This window comes from Eubalaena glacialis, chromosome 3, assembly GCF_028564815.1.
Source record: "Eubalaena glacialis isolate mEubGla1 chromosome 3, mEubGla1.1.hap2.+ XY, whole genome shotgun sequence".
Lineage (NCBI taxonomy): Eukaryota > Metazoa > Chordata > Mammalia > Artiodactyla > Balaenidae > Eubalaena > Eubalaena glacialis.
This window is the reverse complement of record NC_083718.1, coordinates 15461765-15484196: the sequence shown is the minus strand read 5'-3', so window position 1 is coordinate 15484196 and position 22432 is coordinate 15461765. Positions and strand designations below refer to the sequence as shown.

Sequence of the window (22432 nt, the reverse complement as noted above, 5' to 3'; positions counted from 1 at the left end):
CTCCACTTCTGTTACCATTGGAATATCATCTTGGTTAGTCTGAGAGCATTACTGCTCTTCTCTACAAATACGAAATCACTCTGAATGAGTATAGAAAACACATGGTACAGTAGATGTTAAATGAAAAGTATTACCAGGATTTTGATAGTAAAATCAGGGCCAGTTATTGCACCTACTACCCCTTCTACATACTTTTTGTTGAAAGATCATCTCACAAATTCCCCAGTTGGAACTCTGGGGTTGGTCTGTTTCACTACTGGCAGCCTCTGTCTTTAGATTTCCTGTCTTTTCCATAGTCTTTCTGACAACACTTAATTACCAAGAGAAAAATATCTTCCCCAGTCAGCTGTCCTTGGAATACTCATGCCTATCTATGACATTTTGTGCCAGTCACTTACCCATTTCCCCTCTACTGATCTCCCTTGTTATTCTTGCCAGTGTTGTCACCAAAACCCCTACTTAATGACCAAAAGATGTCTAATTGTCTTGGCTTTTTCACTTAACTTTCTTTAAGTGAAACCTGATTCCCTTCATTACATGGCTTCCCCTACCCTTCAGTGTTTGTAAACTCAGGCTGATATTCACCCCATTCTGCTTCTCCCTCATTTATCTGCCCACCCCAATCTAATCCAGGGCCAAGAATTGCTTACGGATAGTGTTCTATCACCTATCACCCTGCAGTAGGACTGGCTAACGTGGGAATCAGACTCCCTGGGTTAAAAGCTGGCTTGAAATAACCTAAGTTGATGAGGAATGGGAAGAGCCAGAAAAGTAGGTATAAAATACATCATCATCATCATCACCACCACCACCACCACCACCACAACAACAAATACATTATTAGAAGGTGCCAAGGTTAAAATTAGGAAAGCAGAACTCAGTAAAATAAAAGGGATGAGTGCAGGCTGTAGTCTAGGAGATAGAGCCAAAGTTTGAAAAGCTGGTAGCTTCTATAGCGTAAAAAATCCAGAATAAGTGTGAGTTCAAAGCAAATAAAGACTTATGACAAGTGTCATATAAATACAATTGTATATCTTTACATATTAGGTGACTCATAATTATATTGAGTCAAGTAAGGAAGTACACACACACACACACACACACACACACACACACACACACACACACATACATGCCATATTTTCTTTATCCATTTATCCATTGATGGGCATTTATGTTGTTTCCCTATCTTGGCTATTGTGAATAATGCTGTAGTGAACATAGGGGTGCAGATATCTCTTCACAATCCTGATTTTATTTCCTTTGGATATATACCCAGAAGTGGGATTGCTGGAATCATATGATAGTCCTAGTTGTAGTTTTTTAAGGAACTTTCATACTGTTTTCCATAGTGACTGTACCAACTTACATTCCCACCAGTAGTGTACAGGGCTTCCCTTTTCTCCACATCCTCACCAACACCTAGCTTTTTGATAATAGCCATTGTAACAGGTGTGAGGTGATATCTCATTGTGGTTTGATTTGCATTTCCCTGATGATTAATGATGTTGAGCACCTTTTAATGTACCTGTTGGCCATTTGTATGTCTTCTTTGGAGAAATGTCTATAAATATCCTTTGCTCATTTTTTTAAATTAGGAGTTTTTTGCTATTGAGTTGTATGAGTTTCTTATATATTTTGGATATTAACCCCTTATCAGATAGGTGGTTTGCAAATATTTTCTCCCATTCTATAGGTTGTCTTTTTTCACTCTGTTGGTTATTTTCTTTGCTGTGCAAAAGCTTTTTAGTTCATCTCTTTTCGCTTTTTTGCCTGAGCTTTGGTGTCATAACCACAAAATCATTGCCCAGACCAATGTCAAGAAGCTTTTTCCCTATGTTTTCTTCTAGTAGTTTTAGACTCTGATATTAACTTTAAGTTTTTAATCCATTTTGAGTTGATTTTTGTATATGATGATTTAAGGGTCCAATTTCATTCTTCTGCACGTGAATATTTAGTTTTGCCAGCACCATTTATTGAAGAGGCCATCCTTTCCTCATTGTGTGTTCCTGATACCCTTTTTGAAGATCAGTTGACTGATATGTGTGGATTTGTTTCTGGGCTCTCTATTCTGTTCCATTCGTCTATGTGTCTGTTTTTAATGCCAGTACCATACCATTTTGATTACAATAGCTTTGTAATATTTTTTAAAACCAGGAAATCTGATGCCTCCAGTTTGGTTCTTCTTGTTGAACCCATGCTTTGCAACTTAAAATAACTGTAGGACTTTCTATTACCTAAGAAAGACCAGAAATGCCATACAGTTGACTCACTTTATATCCAGGTGGCAGACAGGGGACTTAGCCCCATATGATATATTTAAAGGATCAGTGAAAGATGAAAGTAAAATTAATTTATGATTGCTTTTTATGACTAATGGTTTTCCAGTGTGCTAATTATTTTATTGTTCACCGTTTTTCTTAAAATCATCTTTTCCTTTGACTCCCAAGATTCTGCTTCTCTGATTTGTTTTTTATTTCTTTTGATGATTAGTACTCTTTAATCTGGCCCTTCAACTTACATATCAACGTCTATGATTTCAACCTCTACATGCCTGTAAATGACTTTCAAATATATTATCACATCTTCAGATCTCCATCATGTGCTCTAGGCCTATGGCTAGTTGTCTCTCTGAGTTTTAAATTTGCATGCCTCTCATGCATCCCATTCTTAATATAACCAACACAGAAAAAATTCTCATTTGCATTACTTTCCTCACCTCTGCCAAAAATTAAAAAAATAAAAGTCTCATGCCATCATCATCTTAGTGAAAGGGATATAAATCTTAAAATAACTATTCAAGTCTGCACCACCCACGTGCGACTCAGGATGCTCTCAGATTGGGCAGGGTTGGCTCTTGATATTAGCATACGCTGCTGCTGGAAAGAGCTATTGAAAGCAAGAGCCACCATGTGTAATGCAACTTCTCTGAAATAAATAAAGCTTCCCTTAACCACATAGGGCCCAAAGAAATCAGCAGGATTTGTCCCTTGTTAAGTCAGTCATCTGGAATGCCCTTGTCTAGAGTTGACCCTTCTTTTCCACTGATGAATTCTACTGTCGCATTTCACTTTAACATTGATGATAGAGAAGAAATCCTCTAGCACAGAAGGTCATAGAGAAAGATGTTTCAAAATGTGACAGTGAGAATTGCTTGAATTTATACTTTTGCTCATCACTGAGAAGAGATAAAAAAGGATTTTATTCTTTTTATGTTTTCCATTCCTTTCCTGAATGATACTGAAATCTCTTTGTTGACTTCTGGTTGTTCTTGTGTATATATACTAACACTGACTATTTTGAAAATGTGTACAAAGATGGCTACAACATATGGGATTCCATGTAGTATAAGGAATTTTTGTTTCCTGAAGGAAAAAATCCACTCGTAATCTAAATGTATACAGACATGCAGTTAGGAAAATAACTATTTGTGCCCTGATGTTAAAATTTTTAAAAAAGAAATAAAATCATCTAAAATCATTTGACTGTACCTTGAATCATCTAAAATCATTTGAATGTACCTTTGAATGTACCTTGTAGGTACTTATAAGTATAAATTTATTTCATTAATTTCCAGAATTCTACAAAGATTATAAGTATTTTATTTTTAAGCAAGGAGAAGATACAAGTATCATTGTATCTCTTCATTGATTTTGAAAATAAATTGACTTTCTCATCTGCTTTTTCCATTTATATATTCAGGGGATTTTACTTAACCCCTCCATGAAGTTCACACATATCCCTTACCCTACTCCATCTTCTCTTTATTGTGCACAGCTATGTTTGCTATATTTTTCTCTTGGCTTGTTTTATATACTTTTTTTTAATACTCCCAAGGGCAAAATAAATAACATAAAATAGAGCCTGACCCTAAACTACAGCAACAGTGACAAAAAATGCACCAAACACAACAGTAACAAGCTGGAAAATCATTTGCCTGTTTTCTTCCAAGTAGTCCATTCTTCAAAAGCTCCCTATCACAAAAAAGGGCATGTGTTTTTAAAAAGCTAATCCAAGTGCAAAAATCACTCCATTTACCTTGGACACATAAGGCAAACGTGATTTAATCAGTATTGAAAACAATGAAGCAAAAAAAGTCTGCCCACTGAAAAAACCAATAAAGCAAAAAATAAATAAATAAATAAAAGTATATCATATTTGTCTAAACCAAAAACAATGAGACAAAAATGGGCCACATTCAGTTTGTCTCAGTGGGTAGTTGAGACCCGTATTTGACACAGTGCACTCTCTGGCACTGTCTGCAAGTTGACCTGTAACTACGAGTCCTCTTTCCCACAGCCCACAAGACGGCTCCAGTTCATCTGGGGCACCACCATTTTCTCACATACCATCCGAACCTCACAATCCCCTAAAGATTTTTTCCATAATGACTTCTTTTCTTTACATTCATTAGTGGTATATTGTCTTTTTTTAGCCTTAAGGAGCTAGAAGTATCACTATGTGTCTCCTACTGACCAGCTGACACACAATGAACTGTGGTTTCCCTCAGATGGTAGGGAATTGAGATCTAGGCTGGCCGGGGAATCAAAAGGCTCAGACTTCTAAAACATAAAGTAAAATTCTTCTGTGACCAGATTACTTTTGGTTTTACTGCACAAGTTCTCCATTTCACCACTAAGTTAAAGATCTGGTCTGGCCATCTTTTCACATGCATATTTCCAAGGGATCTCAATTGGTCTCTTTTTCTGAGAACCAGATCAATGACTTCAAAGGGAAGCAGATAACTTTCTTGTCCTTTGGTGGTATCACAGTGGAATGTTGGGGAATGTTCCTCACAGATTCATTCTCCTCTATGACTCTTTGTTAGACAGCTAGTTCTTATCTAGGGTGATGGGGTTAAAGGGCCACATGCCTCTCATCAGCTAGCCACCTAGCCGGGGCTCACTCATGAGGGAGTGGATGAGTTCCCAAAGAGAAAGCAGAAAGGTGCTCGGACACTTGAGACCTATGCTTGGAACTGCCACAAAGTTACTTTTGCCTTAGTCTGTTAGCCAAAGCAAGTCACAGACCAGCACATATTCAGAGGTGGAGAAATAGACTCTACTTTTTGATGGAAGAATTGCACAGTTAGTTGCAAAGGACCTGCATAAACAGAGAGGTGAAGAATTGTGGTCATTTTTGCAATCTACTGTGACCACTAGGTGATATATTCTCCTTTAATACAGATTCTGTACGGCTCTCTAAGAAATGTCAGTTTTTATAAACTAGTAGCATTTATTCAATGTGATATAATAGGAATAACAGTGTTGGCATCAAGGTGTTTAGGTTCCAATTATGGCTGTTCTACTAGACCAGGCCTATTTGTGTCCTATTCCTGCTATGATAATTATTTACTACAAACTTAGTGGCATAAAACAACATGAATTTATTATCTTATAGTTATGGAAGCCAGAAGTCCTAAGTTAGTTTCATTGGGCTAAAGTCAAGGTGTCAGCAGGCCTATGTTTATCTTGGACATCAGGAGAAGACCCACTTCCTTGCTTTTCCCAGTTCTAGATGCCACCCACATTCCTTAGCTCATGGCTCCTTTCTTCACCTTCAAAGCCAGCACAGTGGTGTTTTCTGTCTTCTCTGATCTCTGCTTATGTTCTTAACATCTTCTCTCTCTGACTCTCACCTTCTTGTCTGTCTCCTATAAGGACTCTTGTGATTACATTAGATACTCAGATAATACAGGGTAATCTCTTCATCTCAAATCTGCAAAGTTCCTTTGCCAAGTAAGGTAGCATATTCACAAATTCTGGAGATTGGAACTTTGACATTGTTGGGGGGTAATCATTCAACCTACTACACCAGGGTTCAGCAAACTGTGGCCTGTGGACCAGACCTGGCCGGCCACCTGTTTATGGAAATAAAATTTTATTGGAGCGCAGTAATACTCAGTCTTCACACCCTGTCTATGGCTGCTTGCACACTACTACAGCAGCGTTGAGGTGCCCCAGAGGTCATTTGGCCACAAAGCCTAAACTATTTAGTCTGGTCCTTTTAGATAAAGATTGCTGAGTCTGTAACCAGAGTCAGTGAGCCCTGAGCAAGTTACTTAATCCCACCAAGCATTGTAGAATCGTAACGCTATAGATTTGGAAAGGAGCTTAAAAGTAACTTTGGTTAAACTGTACCCTATACATTTTTCTACATAAATCACCTTTCAGGACAACTGATCATTCAGCTTCTGCTGAAAACATGGGACTAAAAAGAGCTTATTGTCTCTGAAACAGATCATCTTTATTTCAAACAACTCTAACCTTATTCTTCATATTAAGCAAAAATTTCATTCCTGTGACTTTCTTGACCGACCTTACTTCTGCCTTCTGGGGTCACAGAATTAGTGTACTCGCTTCTCCCTGAGAGCACTTTAAGAATTTGACTCTGCTTTCAGACCTCAAAGTTATCATGTTCATATGATGAGGAGGTTAAGGAAAGGAACGCTAGAGCTTCTAGACATAAACATGTGTGTTACTGTTAATATAGTGAGTCTTCTGGGATTTCTTTTCCTTTTAAATGTCTGGTCTTGGTGACTGGCATGTTGGCCGTGGTCTACATTCCCTGTGATTAGGTGGAGTGCCAACAAAGGAGAAAGTGGCAGAGGCCCAACTACAGGACTGTGCTTAGCAAGCTCTTCTTCAGATGACAGGAATGTCCCCACCCTGGAGTCGGATGGCACTGTTGTCTGGATGCAAGGGAGCCACTGCCCAGGTCCAGTTCTCATGAGTCCCTTTACTTGTAGGAAGGCTTCACCGGGGGGGGGGGGTGTGGGCTGATCACTGCAGACCCCTCACTCCTTGATGAGACAGCACCACTCACTTCTCCAATAAGCCATGTGATACGGCTTTCAGCTCACACACACAGGATCTCCAAACCCCACATCCCTCTCTTATAATTCTGGACGTCGGTTCTAAGAGAATCTGGTGCTACTAGTTGGCTGTGAAGAAAGGGAAACTAGGAACCTCAGTGAGACCACACGTCCACTGCAGAGATGGGATAGAATCTTAACCAGGGGAAAACCAAACTCCTCTGGAGGGCACTCATGGGATCCTTCACAAAAGGACTGAACCAAGAACTCTTCTGGCCTTAGGGAGTCCGAATAGAAGGCCAGCCCTTAAAGAGTGGTCCCTTCCTTGGGGAGAGGTTAGCCAGGGGGACAGCTATGCCAATCAGAAAGGGCTCAAAAGAGTTACATTGTTATTAAAGCTATGTGTCACATTTAGATTTATCTGTGGTGTCCTAAGTCTAAAGCTTTTCTAGGGCTTTATTCATTCATTTATTCAACAATATTTATCGAACACTTACTGGTTGCTAGTCTTTGTGCTAGGGACTGATGGAAGAAAACTCTTTGTCCAATTTCTCCAAGTTGCCTTGAAGCCTCTTTCTCTTCTATTCTTAATGATTATTAAGAATCCTTGACTAAAGTCCCTCAGCAATTGGAGGTCTCTTCCTCCTTCATTCTTTATGTTATATGATGACCCCTTCATCCACCCATCAGCAAATTAGAAAACCGGGAGTAACCCCATGCCCTTATTTCCTTCTTCACGTCTCTTTTCAATCTGTCCACCCCATCCTACTGATCTTACATACTAAACATTTCTTAAATCTATCCTGCTCCTACCACTGTCACCATTGCACCTAATCTAGCAATATCTTACCTCTGCTTACCTGTCCAGATTTATCTGTCACCACCTTCCTGTTTGGAATTTATATCCAAAAGTTTTGAATTGCTTAAAAGTTCACAGCCTCTCCTGCTGTGTCTTATCTCTCTATTTTCTCCCATCCCTGGTTGGCTTGGCTTATTCCTATTCATCTTTTAATATGCAGTCCAAACACCCTCTTCCAGGATTCCTTCTTACTACTCCTTTCCCTGTCCCCATCCTTTTCCACCAGAGTAGGTAGTTGGTCCTTTTCTGTGTTCCCAAAGAGTCTGTACACATCTTTATTAATGCTCTTTCCATGTTTTCATTTCTCACTAGACTGAGGGCTCCTTGAAGACAGGGACAATTCTATCTTATTCATCCTTATGTGCTCAATGCCTAGTCCTGTCCTGGGACATCATTAGCCCTCAGTGAATGTTATTTACGTCGGTCAATATCTTTAACTCAATTTGATGTTACCCATGAGTTGAGGCTCCAGACAGAAGAGAGGTGTCCAAAGAGAAACATCACTAAAGTTATCTATATCCTGGACCGTATCCATGGGCCTCCTATTGTGGTAGCTCTTCCTCACATGATGAAGTTTCTGACAACGGGATGCACTATTGAAACTCACTCCCTTCATTCATAGTGATGTTTCCGCAATAGTAATAAGTAGGATAACTCTTTCTCTTACTGTTTGCACAACTGGAAGAAGCTCTCTGGAAAGGAAAATATAGGAGATTTGTGATTTAAGAGACAGAAGCTAATTAACTTCTTTCCCATTCTATCCAGTAAACACTAAGTTATGTAAGGGCCCAAACAGAACTGTAATGGTAACCATAATGAACTGGTCAATAAACATCACAAATTGTTTATCTATATAAATCTTGACAGATTACTCTTTATGAAATCCATTTAGCAAGTGAGGTTTTCCCATAAGGATGAAAAATGAAGATTTTAAACAGATTGCGGGAGAAGCCCTAGCTGTACCAGGAGAGTCAGTGTAATAAAGGTTTCTTTATATTAATATTACAAAAACCATTTATCCTCACAAAATCAATATCACAATTCATCTTAGTTTGGTGTTTCTCTTTCTAAGCTTAAAATGTCTTTTCCTTCATTATGTATAATTTTGTTTTAATAAACGTGAAATGTATTTCACTTAGGAGATGCTCTTGAGGAAGGATAACTTATAAAATGACATCTAACTTGTAGCTTATCTGCTAAAGAGTCTTGGAAATGTTTAAAATTATATTTGAATGGCTGAGAAATTTACAGGAATCATTTTACTTAAACCTCAATTACAAAATTATCCCCAGCATCCTTTAGGCTAGAAACAAACTATAATATTCAGAAAAGTCTCCTATGAACTTCATCCAGGTAAAAATCTCTCTTACTAAAGTCAAGCCATTATAAGAAGTCAGAGAAGTTGCATATAACAATGGCTGGGATAAGAAGACTATGAAATCAGGAAGAGTCACATTTAGTTACTCAAAACACTGCATGCTTTCCTAAGAACTGGTTTATTTATTCCATTTGGATTTGGAACTTAATATCCCATGTATATTGACAGAGCTGCCTTGGAGTTAAGCATGTAGCAGTTAACGTGAAGAAAATAGATCTCCATCAAGGAAAGGAATTATGTTATACACTGGAAACTATTACTCTAAATGTACTGTATGTAAAATAAATGTGATTGTCTCATGAGTGAATGGTAATAAAAGCTGAAATACTCGAGAGACACTTATTCACGAGTGGTGCAGTGATATATATATGCATTGAGAGAAGCTTGTCTCTTATTGCTTATGCTTACCAATATTACATCAAAAGCCGACAAACAATATACTCTAAGTAATAGCGTATAATGAAGTTAGGAGCAAATTAAATATTTTGTTGCTTCTGTAATTCCATTTTAATTTCCATGCATAATTTTCTTCAGATCTAATACTTAAACACCTAAACAAAATATCTATTTGAGATGGAGTTCTGCTGCAGTGTCTATACATAAAGGATACAGTATAGTTGTTTGGAGGGAAACATGTCCTTTTATCATGACATAAAAAGGGCAAACTACAGTAGAGTGGGTTTCAAGACGAACTGTACTTTATTTATTCCCAAAGTGATATTAGTCCATAAAACAAATTTGCAGCTTATTTAGCAGCCTTAGCTTTTATCGGCTTTTTTAAGGGTCTTGAATGATTACCCAGGAGATCACACCATAAAAGTTGCAGTGAGATGAAGTAACTCTATCCATCCAGCATCTTTATTAGAAAATATAGGGGAAGCCATACTTTTGTTTTAAATGTACCCTATGGAAAGTCTCTGTTTAAAGGTGGTAGTCTTCTTACGTGTGCTGTTTTGCTTCTCTAAGGCTTCATGGTGCCAAAATTGCTTATCCTAATCTGTGACATTGACATGGAATGAGTGTTTGAATAATTCATTCTGAGGAAACAGGTTTTAGTTTCTACCATGGCAAAATGCCAAAACAGTGATTTTTACCATCAACTTTGGGTCCAGGAAATCTAAGTCAAAATGAAGTTTTTTCATTATATTTATATCAATAGTATCTTTTCATAGATCAGAATAATGCTCTATTCTTTAATCATTTTGGGTGAATAAGTTTAGTGCATAAAATAAAAAGTGAAACATAACATATATTAAAGCATCAACAGTATTTGGACGTGTCTTCCTCAAACTGTTTCCTTAGCAAAATGTAGTCTTTAGAAAACTATATAATTTTTACTCTTTATAAAACTATAGGATTACAAGATTTTTAGGGGGAGCAATAATTATCATACCCAGTTTTGTATTTCACAACTTAAAAGATACTTGAAGAGATAATTTTATGGGTATCTCATCTTAATTTTTAGCTGTCAGGAGAACTGCTTTTGTGAGGATGGAAAGTTTACAGTGTTCTTAATTGAGCAACTAGTATGGAAAATAAACCATAAGATGTATCATGGCATATAAAAAAGCAATGTAACACTTTCTTGGCATTAATAAATGTACAAAGAGATGGCTTCATAGAGATTTTATCGTGAGTGGCATTTTGATAAAGGTGTTTTTTCTGTTTTGCTGTATTTTGTGTTTTTTAGCTCAGGAATCCTTTTCAGTATACTGGCTAAAACAGACTATTTTATTCCACAATGTTATTGATAGGTGTAACTTATACTGTGAATTACTAATCGAAACGTTATTCTCTTTGATGGTTTATTTGTCTTTTCAGATGTCAGCCTTGCAGTTGTCATCTCTCAGGAGCCTTGAATGAAACCTGTCACTCAGTCACTGGCCAGTGTTTCTGTAAACGATTTGTCACTGGCTCAAGGTGTGATACTTGTGTTCCCAGTGCAAGCCATTTGGATATCAACAATCCATTGGGCTGCAGCAAAAGTAAGTGAGCTCTGGCCCAGTACTGGTGTAGGAGGCAACATCATGCAGGGCACTGTCTCCTTAATTTCTCTCTCCACCGAGAACTCATCAGAAAGGCTTAGGTACAATGTGGAGAATTTAAGTGAGAAATGGAAAAAAAATTACACTAAATGAAATTTGGGTTCTTTCCCTTGATTGGATCATTGAACATGGTTATATGATTATCTTAGCAGTGGGAAATTTACAATAGTTTGTTGCAGTGGTATCACTAGCGAGGTGACCAAAGTCCTGGTTTACCCCAGACTAAGGGTTTTTCCAGAATGTGGGACTTTTCAGTGTAAAATTTAGGACAACATTGGTTAAACCAAAATGAGTGGTCGCCTCACCACATAAGCACATTTCCAGGTAATTTCTATAGCAAATGGAAGATTTATACTTATTTATTGTGGGATTTATGTCCTTCCACCTCCCCACCCCCAATTATATGGACACTATGCTACTATTAGTTGTTTATTGATATTGTAGCAGTTATTATCTTTATTTATCACCACATATTACTCCTGTATTTGATATTCCTGTCTTTCTACTTTAAGTTGCATTAGTTATTTCAACATCTCTCACATTTTTAACTCTTGGAAGCCAAAGGTTACATCATAGTGTCTTTTGACTTCTCAACACTATTCTCCAGGGCCTTGAATTGACTTCTCAAGGTCACCTGCAGTCCTACAATTTCATAGCATATTGATGATTTCTTTGTATTTACTTCAAGATCATCTATCCTTACCTTTTCCAGAATTCCCAAGAAATGCCTGCTAAGAACATGTGGTAAGGAGCCCTCTATAATATATTGTACAATGTGTTTCCTCCTTGAGGTGTCCTGAGATTGTCATGAGTCACAATGTTAGGAAATGCCACAAGTCTGGACAAATCATCATAAACAAGTATGCCTGGAGCAGTGCTATCTATATTTAAGGAAGAGAGAGAAGTAATAAAATATTGGGGTCCACAGCAACTGTACTAGTTTTGGAAGTAGTGGAAAGCAAGATGTAGCTAATGATTAACAAGACATATTCAGCTTTTGTACCTGTGTGTTTTATCTTCAGTATTCTGTGTTTCACTGGTCTCTCTGGATTTTAGTAAAAGTAAAATTGTAGGTACTTATGCTACTCTTGGGAAAGGATGATCACAATTGACTTTGTGTATAAATACAGTCTAAACACCAATCTGGATTCATTGAACATTTAATTAATATTTGTTGTTCACTGATTAGCTATATCATTGATTGATTTGTGTGCAACAGAAATTCCAGCGTATTTCTTTGGATGTCAGTCGTAGATCATCGTTTATAATAGAATTGTGACAGCTTTACATACCGCATATGGAATCTTAGAGATTTTTTGATTGGTTCTGCCACTAATGCTGTACGAAAATATTGGCTTCTGCTCCATTTTTTACTACCTGTTCTTGCACCTGAGACACAGTCTAGGAATTACACCTCAGGCAAAAGTGGATGGTCTGGTCACTGGAAACCTGGCCTACATTTCTTAGTAGTGGTAGATGTTTACTTTTATGTTAAGATTTTTCTTCTCTGGGCTAAATATTTTTGGTCTGTCCCACTGCTTTCAATTCTTAATAGTTAAAAAACCTTGCATATTTATAATTATTCTTTTCTGGATATGTTCCTTTTGACTTTCTGTCTCTTTAAACTTGTGATCCTTAGTATTGAGCACATTCCTCCAGCGACTTGTGGTGGTGTTTTTGCTGCTGTTGTTTTAGGTTGGGGTTTCACCACATTTGCAAAACAAAGTCAGAAGCTTAGCATCAACAGAGGTAATTCATCTTAAAAATTAGACAGGATTCCTGCCTTTAAAGGAGCTCAAAACACAGTCAGCAAGGGTGATGGACACGATGAGAACAGAAGGAAGTGAATGAGAGGCGCAAGAAAGTGCCAATTGTGGGATGAGTGTGAAGAGAGCTTCTTTCTGTCCTGTTCCACCTTGGTTTTCACATGGTCCTTGCTTTTTAATCCCAGCAACAGCTAGAACAACCAGCTTCACAAAGACAGGATGCTATTGAAAGGAACGTAGTGCTATCTATTGTTGAAACTGTGAACTACCTCGGGCACATATTTTTCTCTGTGTCCTGCTGATGTCAAGAATGTGTTTTCCTTGAAAAGTATCATGTTTCATGGTGCCCTTCTGTACAGTTTGGGAACCATGAGATTATAGTTATTATCTTTTCTACTTCCTTAGCCACTGAAAAAAGTTTAGCAATACCATCTGTGATTGGTTGTTTTATTTCTTTTTCTTTTTTTGCACAGGGAGTGGAGGCGGGAATCCTAGGATATAATTTCCAAAGTGCAGGGGAATTGAATTAAAATAAAGTAGTTAGACCTTCTCTCATAATATGCTTCCTTATTACGTGATTTAGTTCTTTCCTATGAATAATTATTTTATGCTTTTAAAATGATAGTCATTCTCTTTGATGTGGAGAGAGAGAAACAGAACGTGTATCATAGAGTTCTGCTTTCTGCATGCTTTCCTACTGAATGACATTCTACTTTGCCCTACACTTCTGCTTCTGAACTTAACTAAACAAACAAGTAAACTGTATATATATATTCATAGCTCATATGTGCTTAAATCTTTTTGATAATCAAATCACTTTTATGTTTATCCTTGGTTATTTATCCATCTTTTTATCATTCACATTTTTTATCTCTACTTTTCAGAGAGGATCTCATATCTCTCCTTTAAAAATATTTTTACTGTGATGAAATATACATAACATAAAATTTACCATATTAACCACTTTTAAATGTACAGTTCAGTTCAGTGATATTAAATACATTCATAATGCTGTGCAGCCATCACTACCATCCATCTCCGTAACTCTCTTCTTCTTGTGAATCTGAAACCCTATACCCATTAAACAATAATCCCCCTTCCCCACATATTCCCCTAGCTCCTGGCAACCATAATTTTACTTTCTGTCTCTATGATTTTTAACAATCTAAGGTACCTCATATAAGGAAAATCATAAAGTATTCGCCTTTTTGTTACGGGCTTATTTCGCTCAGCATATGTCCTCCAGGTTTATCCATATTTTAGCATATGTCAGAATTTCCTTCTTTTTAAAGCTGAGCTATATCCCATTACATGTATATACCACCTTTTGCTTATCCATTCATCTGTCGATAGACACGTAGGTTGCTTCCATGCTTTAGCGTTTGTGAATAATGCTGCTATGAATGTGGGTGTACAAAGATCTCTTCAAGATTCTGCTTTCAAGTCTATTGGGTATATACTCAGAAGTGGAATTGCTGGATCTTATGGTAATTCTATTTTTATTTTTTTGAGGAACTGCCATACTATTCTCTACAGCGGCTTTACCATTTTACGTTCTCACCAACAGTGCACAAGGGTTCTGTTTTCTTTACCATTGCCAACATTATTTTTTTCTGTTTATTTATAGTAGCCCTCCTAATGTGTGTAAGATGGTATCTCATTGTAGTTTTGATGTGCATTTTCCCAATGATTAGTGATATTGAGCATCTTTTCATGTGCTTATTGGTTATTTGTATATCTTCTTTGGAGAAATATCTATTCAAGTCATTTTCCCATTTTTTAATTGAATTTTTTTGTTGTTGCGTTTTAGGAGTTCCATATGTATTCTGGATATTTATTCCTCACCAGGTATATGATTTGCAAATATTTTCTTTAATTCTATGGGTCACGTTTTTAATCTGTTGATAGTGTCTTTGGTGAACAAATATTTAAATTTTTGATGAAGTCCAATTTGTCTATTTTTTTCTTTTGTTACTTGTGCTTTTGATATCATATGCAAGAAATCATTGCCAAACCCAATGTCGTGAAGCTTTTGCCCTGAGTTGTTTTCTAAGAATTTTATAGTTTTAGGTCTTACATTTAGATTTTTGATCTATTTTGAGTTAATTTTTGTAAATGGTGTTAGATAAGGGTCAACTTCACTCTTTTGCATGTGAATATCCAGTTTTCCAAGCACTGTTTGTTGGAAAGACTCTACTTCACCTATTGAATGGTCTTGGCTTCCTTGTTGAAAATCATTTGACCATATATGTGAGTGTTTATTTCTGGACTCTCTAGTCTATTCCATTGGTTTATATGTCTATCTTTATGCCAGGACCACAAAGCTACTGTAGCTTTGTAGTATGTTTTGAAATGAGAAGGTGTATGTCTTCCAGCTTTGTTCTTTTTCAAGATTGTTTTGGCTATTTTGGGGTCCTTTAAGATTACATATGAATTTTAGGGTAAGTTTCCTGTGTCTACAAAAAAAAGTCATTGAAATTTTGACAAGGATTCCATTAAATCTGTAGATTTCTTTGGGTAGTATTGACATTTAACAATATTAAATCTTCTAATCCATGAACAGGGGATGTGTTTCCATTTATTTACGTCACCTTTATTTCTTTGAGCAAAGTTTTATAGTTTTCAGTGTACAAATCTTTCACCTCCTTGGTTAATTTAATTCCTAGGTATCCTTTTCAATGCTATTGTAAATAATTGTTTTCATAATTTCCTTTCCAGATTGTTCATTGTTAATATATAGAAATGCAACTAATTTTTGTTTGTTGACTTTGTATAATGCTACATTGCTGAATTCATTTATTAGTTCTAATGATTTTGTGTGTGTGTGTGTGTGTAATCTTTAGGGTTTTCTACATAAAAGATCATATTATCTGTGAACAAAGATAATTTTACTTTTTCCTTTTCTGTTTGGATGCCTTTTATTTCTCTTTCATGCCTAATTTCTGGCTAGAACTTCCAGTACTATGTTGAGTTGAAATGGTGACAGCAGGAATCCTTGCCTTGTTCCTGATCTTAGAGAAAAAGCTTTTGGTCTTCCACAATTGAGTGTGATGTTTGCTGTAGGTTTCTCATACATGGATTTTATTATTTTGAGGTAGTTTCCTTCTTCCAGTTCATTTATTTTTTTATTTTGAAAGGGTGTTGAATTTTATCATATTGTTTCTCTGTGTCACTTGGGGTCATCATGTGGTTTCATTTTTTTCAACCTCTTAATATGGTGTATTTCTTTGATCAATTTATGTCTGTTGAAACATCTTTGCCATCCAGGAATAAGCCCCCCTTACTCATGGTGTATAATCCTTTCATCGTGTTGCTGAATTTGGTTTGCTAGTACTTTGTTGAGGATATTTGCATCAGTTCATAAGGGATATTGTTCTGTAGTTTTCTTTTCTTGTAATGTCTTTGTCTAGCTTTTATATCAGGGTAATGCTGGCCTCATAAAATGAGTTAGGAAGTGTTCCCTCCTTTTCAAATTTTTGGAAAAATTTGAGAATAACTGGTATTAGTTCTTATTTTGTTTGATAGAATTCACCAGTTAATTCATCAAGTCTAGGGCTTTTCTTTGTTGCAAGATGTTGATTACTGATCCAATCTCTTTACTAATACAGTTCTATTCAGATGCTTTATTTCTTTGTGATTTAGTCTTGGTAAGTTTTGTCTTTCTAGGAATTTGTCCATTTCATCGAGGTTATCCAGTTTGTTGATGTACAACATTAATAAAAGTATTTAATATCACTACACTGCACATTTTAAAATGGTTAATTTGGTAAATTTTATGCTTTATATATTTTACCACAATAAGATTATTTTAAGGAGAGCTATAAGAGCCTCTCTGATAATTAGAGATAACAAATGTGAATGACAAAAAGATAGGTAAATAACCAAGAACGAACATAAAATTGAGTAGAGTGTCAAGAAGATTTAAACACAAATGAGCTATGAATATATATATTCAGGTCACCCTGAAGGACTCCCTTGTGTGTTTCTTGCAGAGCATGTCTAGTAGTAACAAACTCCCTCAGCTTTGTTTATCTGGGAATGTCTAATTTCTCCCTCACTCTTGAGGAATACTTTTGCTGAGTGTAGAATTCTCAGTTGGCAGGTTTTTTTTTTTTCTTTCTTTCTTTCTTTTTTTTCATTTAGCACTTTGAATATATTAACCCACTGCTTTCTGGCCTCCAGAGTTTCTGATGAAAACTCTGCTAAGTATCTTCATGAGTATCCCTTGAATGTAGCAAGTCACTTCTGTCTTGCTTCTTTCAAAATTCCCTCTTTATCTTTGGCCTTTGAAAATTTGATTATAATGTGTCTTGGTGTTAGTTTTTTTAAGTGTATTGGAGCTCATTGAGCTTCTTGGATTTTATATGCATATCTTCATTAAATTTGGGAAGCCTTCAGGTATTATTTTTTCAAATATTCTCTCTGCCTCTTTTTCTCTTTCTTCTTCTCCTGAGACTTCTGCAATGCATATGTTTTTCCATTTGATGGTGTCCCACAGGTGTCTTAGGTTCTGTTCATTTTTCTTCAGTTTAATTTCATTCTATTCCTCAGAATCAATGATTTCTATTTTTTCTGTCTTCAAGTTCACTGATTCTCTCTTCTTGATCAAATCTGCCTTTGAATCCCTCTAGTGAATTTTTAATTTAATTATTGTAATTGTCAGCTCCAGAATTTCTTTTTGAATTCTTTTTGTTTTCTATTTCTTTATGATATTTACATTTTGTTCATACATCATTTTTTAACTTTCTCAACATCTTCCTTTAGTTTTTGAGTATCTTTAAGATAGTTGTTTTAAAGTCTCTGTCTAGTAGGTCTGCCATCAAGTCTTTTGTAGGGACAGTTTCTGTTTGTTTATTTTTTTTCTCTTGAATGAGCCGTACTTTCCTGTTTCTTTGTGTGCCTTGTATTTTCTTTGCTGAAAACTTCAAATTTGAATCTAACTCTAGAAATCAGCTTCTCCCACTTTCTCAAGGTTTGCTGTTTGCTGTTATTGTTTTGGCTGTCATTTTTATTTTTATTTTTGATTGTTTTAGGCTCTTCCTGTATCAAGGATCAGTCTGAGGTATAAACTTTTGGTCTTCTCAGATCTTTTCTGCACCTGCACCTTTTCCTTGACATACATGGTCATTTTCTGATTTTCCTTGTATATGTTGTTGATTTTGAATGTCCTAGTCGTTACTGTCTTCCTCCAGAAAAGTGGAAAAAGAGAAAAATAAAGATAACAAAGAGTGCTGACTTTTTAAATTCTTCTTAGAGTCACTTTAACCTCTGGGGTAGGAGTACTTGCAGCAGTGAGGATGGTTCAACCCTTGCCACCCTCATTTTTTGTCTGCAACTCTGTGATAAGAAGAATTGATCAACAATCAGAGCACATATTCCCAATATTTGGACAAAAGGGTCTTTTTTGCCCACCCTGGTTCCTGCAAGCTGTGTGCAAACTGTTCCAGAAACGTGTGCACAGCTGCCTGCCATGGAGCTGGAGATGAAAGATGGGTAGCTGCTACTGTGCTAAGAGCTGAAATTGATCAAAATTAACTACAATTTACCATTTGAGCCTTCCCCTGGAGGTTGCAAGGAGTCAATAGACTCCAGAGTTCCAAAATAGTTATATTAGACAGATTCTGTCAGTGCAATTGTTGTCTAGGTGGGGAAACAGCTTCCTGCTGTTCCTTATCCTGCCATTTTCCCTGAATTCTATATAGCTTTTCTTTTATTAACAGCTTTATTGAAGTATAATTTATATAGCATAAATTTAATGAGTTTAAATGTACAGTTTGTTGGATTTCAGTAAATTTAGTGTTGCGCAAACATTATAATCCAGTTGTAGAATACTTCTATCACTTCAAAAAAGTTCCCTTTTACACATTCTCAGTCAATTTCCACTTCCATTTATAGCCTCAAGTAACTAGTTATCTAGTTCTTGACACAATAATTTTGCCTATCTGAGAAATTTTATATAAATGAAATCATACAATGTTTACATTTTTTCATCTGGATCCTCTCTCTTAGCACTGTTGTTTTGAGATTCATCCATGTTGTTATTTTTCTCAGTATTTTATTCCTTTTAATTGCTGAGTAAGATACCATTTACTACATTTTGTTTATCCATTGATGAGTTGTTGGACATATAGACTGTTTCCAGTGTTTATCCATTATGAATAATGCTATCATGAACACATGGGTACAAGTCTTCGTATGGACATATGTTTTTATGTCTCTTAGGTATATCTAAGAGTGTAGCAAGTATATAGTGAGTGTATTTTGAACTTTTCCAGAAACTTTCAAACTTTTTTACCATCATGGCTATACTATTACATTTCTACCAACAATTTTTGGGAGATCCAGTTTCTCTATGACCTTATTGGCATTGACCATATATTATTATAGTCATTTTATGTGTGCGTAGTATCTCATTGTGGTTTGTAATTTGCATTTTTTGAATGACTAATGCTTTTGAGCACCTTTTCATATTTTTATTTACCATTCTTGTCTTTTCTTTGGCAAAGTGTCTTTCACACATTTTGCCCATGTTTTAATTGAGTTGCTTATCTTCTTATTGAGTTAAAGAATTCTTTATATACTTGAGATACAATTTGTAAATATTTCCTTCCATTTTGTGGATTATTTAAAAAATTTTCTTAATGGTATTCTTTAAAATCCAAGAGCTTTTAATTTTGATGAAGTGTACGTTACAAAAGTTAATTTTTTTGGATCATATGTTTTTGCATTCTATCTAAGAAATTTTTGCTTGACCCAATGTAGCAAAGATTTTTTTCCTATGTTATCATCTGAAAGTTTTGTATTTTTGGCTTTTACATTAGGTCTATAAAACATTTTGAATTAATTTTGTGTATGGTGTGATGAAAGCATCTGTGTTCTTTATTTCATTTTTATTTTTTGACACATGGATATTCAAACGTTCCTGTAACATATTTTTGAAATGATTATCCTTTACCTATTAAGCTGCCCAGGTGTCTAGGCAAAAAACCAACTGACCCCATGGCTAACATTATACTCATTGTTGAAATACTAAAAGCTTTTCTCCTCACATCAGGCACAAGACAAGGATGCCCACTTTTGTGACTGTTATTCAACATTGTACTAGAAGTTCTAGCCAGAATAATTAGACAAGAAAAAGAAAAAGGCATCCAAATTGGAAAGAAGTAAAGCTATCTCTATTTGTAGATGACATGATCCTATATAGAGAAAATCCCAAAATATTCACAAGAAAGCTACTAGAACTAATAAACAAATTCAGCAAAGTTGCATGTTACAAGATCAACACCTAAAATCAGTTGTGTTTCTAGCAATGAACAAAAGAAAAGGAAATTAAGAAAACAATTCTACTTACACTGGCATCAAAATGAATAAAATTCTTAGTAATAAATTTAACTAAAGAGATGAAAGACTTGAACACTGAAAACTATAAAACACTCCTAAAAAATTAAATAAGACATAAATTAATGGAACACATTCCATATTTATAGATTGGGAGACTTAACATTGTTATGATGTCAGTACCACTGAAGCAGTCTGCAGAGTCAATGGAATTCCTATCAGAATCCCAGTGGCATTTTTTGCAGCAATAGGAAAACTCATCTTAAATTCAAATGGAATCTCAAGGCTAAAACAATCTTGGAAAAGAAGACAAGTGGAGGACTTACAATTCCTGACTTCAAAAATAACTAGAAATCTACAGTAATCAAAATAATGTGGTACTGGCATAAAGACAAATGTATAGACCAATGAAATAGAGTGCCCATAAATAAAACCTTACATATATGGTCAGTTGATTGAAACAAGGGTGTTTAGACCATTTAATGGAGAAAGGACAGTATTTTGAATAAATGATGCTGGGAAAACAGGTATTCACATGTAAACAGGAATGAAGTTGAACACTTACCTTCCACAATATATAAAAATTAATGCCAAGTGGATCAAACACCTAAACTTAGGAACTAAAGTCATATGAAAAACATAAGATAAAAGCTTCATGACTTTGGATTTGGTAAGGTTTTCTTGGGTATGAAACCAAAGGCACAGAAAACAAAATAAAAAAAGAGACAAATCTGACTTCTTCAAAATTAAAAATGTCAGCATCAAAGTACACTATCAAGAGAGTGAAAAAACAACTCACAGAATGGGAGAAAATACATACAAGTCAACATCTGATAAGAAATTAGTATCTGGAATATATAAAGAACTACAACTCAACAACAAAAGCCAAAGAATTTAATTTAAAAAAGGACAAAAGACTTGAATAGACATTTTTTGAAAGAAAATATACATATGCCTAATAAGCACATGAAAAGGTACTCAACATCATTACTTATTAGGGAAAGCAAATTAAAACCACAATGAGGTACCACTTTATACCCATTTAGACGGCCCTTATCAAAAAATGTAAAATAACAAGTGTGGTGAGACTTGTGGAGAAATTTATGCATTGCTGGTGGGTCTGTAAACAGGTGCAGACATTGTGGAAAATAGTTTGATGGTTCCTCAAAAAGTTAAACACAGAATTACCATATTACCCAGCAATTTCTCTCCTTAGGTAAATACCCCAAATTGAAAGCAGCAACTTAAACAGATATTTGTACACCAGTGTTGGGTGCAGCATTATTCACAATACCCAAAATGCAGAAAAAACCTAAGTGTCCATTAAAAGATGAGTGGATAAGGAGAATGTGGTATATACACACAATTGAATATTATTCATCCATAAAAATGAATGAAATTTTGATATAATATGGTTTAACTTTGAAAACATTATGCAAAGCAAAATAAGTTATGAAAAAAGTATTATATAATTCCATTTATATGAGATACCTAGAATAGGCAACTTCATATACATAGAAAGTAAAATAGTCATTATTAGGGGTTGAAGGAGGGGAATGGAAAGTTATTGTTTAATGGGTACAGAGTTTCTCTTTAGGATGATGAAAAAGTTTTGGAAATGAATAGTGGTAATGGTTGCACAACATTGTAAATGTACTTAATGCCACTAAAACATACTTTTAAAAATGGCTAAAATGGTAAATTTTATGTTTTATATATATTTTACTACATAAGAAAGTCAAGTGACCATACAAGGTTCTCTCTCCTCATTCATTGATCCTTATGTTTATTCTTATACCAAAGCCACACTGTTTTGATTACTGTAGCTTTAGTCTTGAAATCAGGACCAACTATTTTCCTCAAAATTATTTTGACTATTTTAGTTATTCCACATTTCTATATACATCCTTGGTGTTATCTTGTCAATTTCTACAAACAGACGTGCTGGGATCTGAGTAGAGGTTGTGTTGAATCTACAGATTAATTTAGGTGGAGTTGACATCTTAATAGTATTGAGTCTTACAGCACATGAAAGTGTATGTCTCTGTCTATTTAGGTCTTCTTTAATTTTTCTTGGCAGTGCTATGCAGTTTGCAGTGTACTGGACTTGTACATTTTTAATTAAATGCATCCTTAGTCTCTTTGATGCTGTTGTGAATGAAATGACACTGTGAATGAGACTGTTTTCTTAATTTTACTTCCAAATTAATTGCTAGTATATTGAAGTACAAT

The 22432-nt window shown here is 35.5% G+C and overlaps 1 protein-coding gene across 1 annotated transcript in view; it reads left to right on the top strand.

Annotated features, from left to right (window-relative positions):
* USH2A (usherin) overlaps positions 1 to 22432 on the top strand; it is a 795289-nt gene that overhangs the window by 173454 nt on the left and 599403 nt on the right. Inside the window, exon 14 of the mRNA XM_061185303.1 lies at positions 10873 to 11036. Within this exon, the coding sequence (XP_061041286.1) occupies positions 10873 to 11036 (164 nt within the window). The remainder of the gene's footprint in view (positions 1 to 10872; positions 11037 to 22432) is intronic.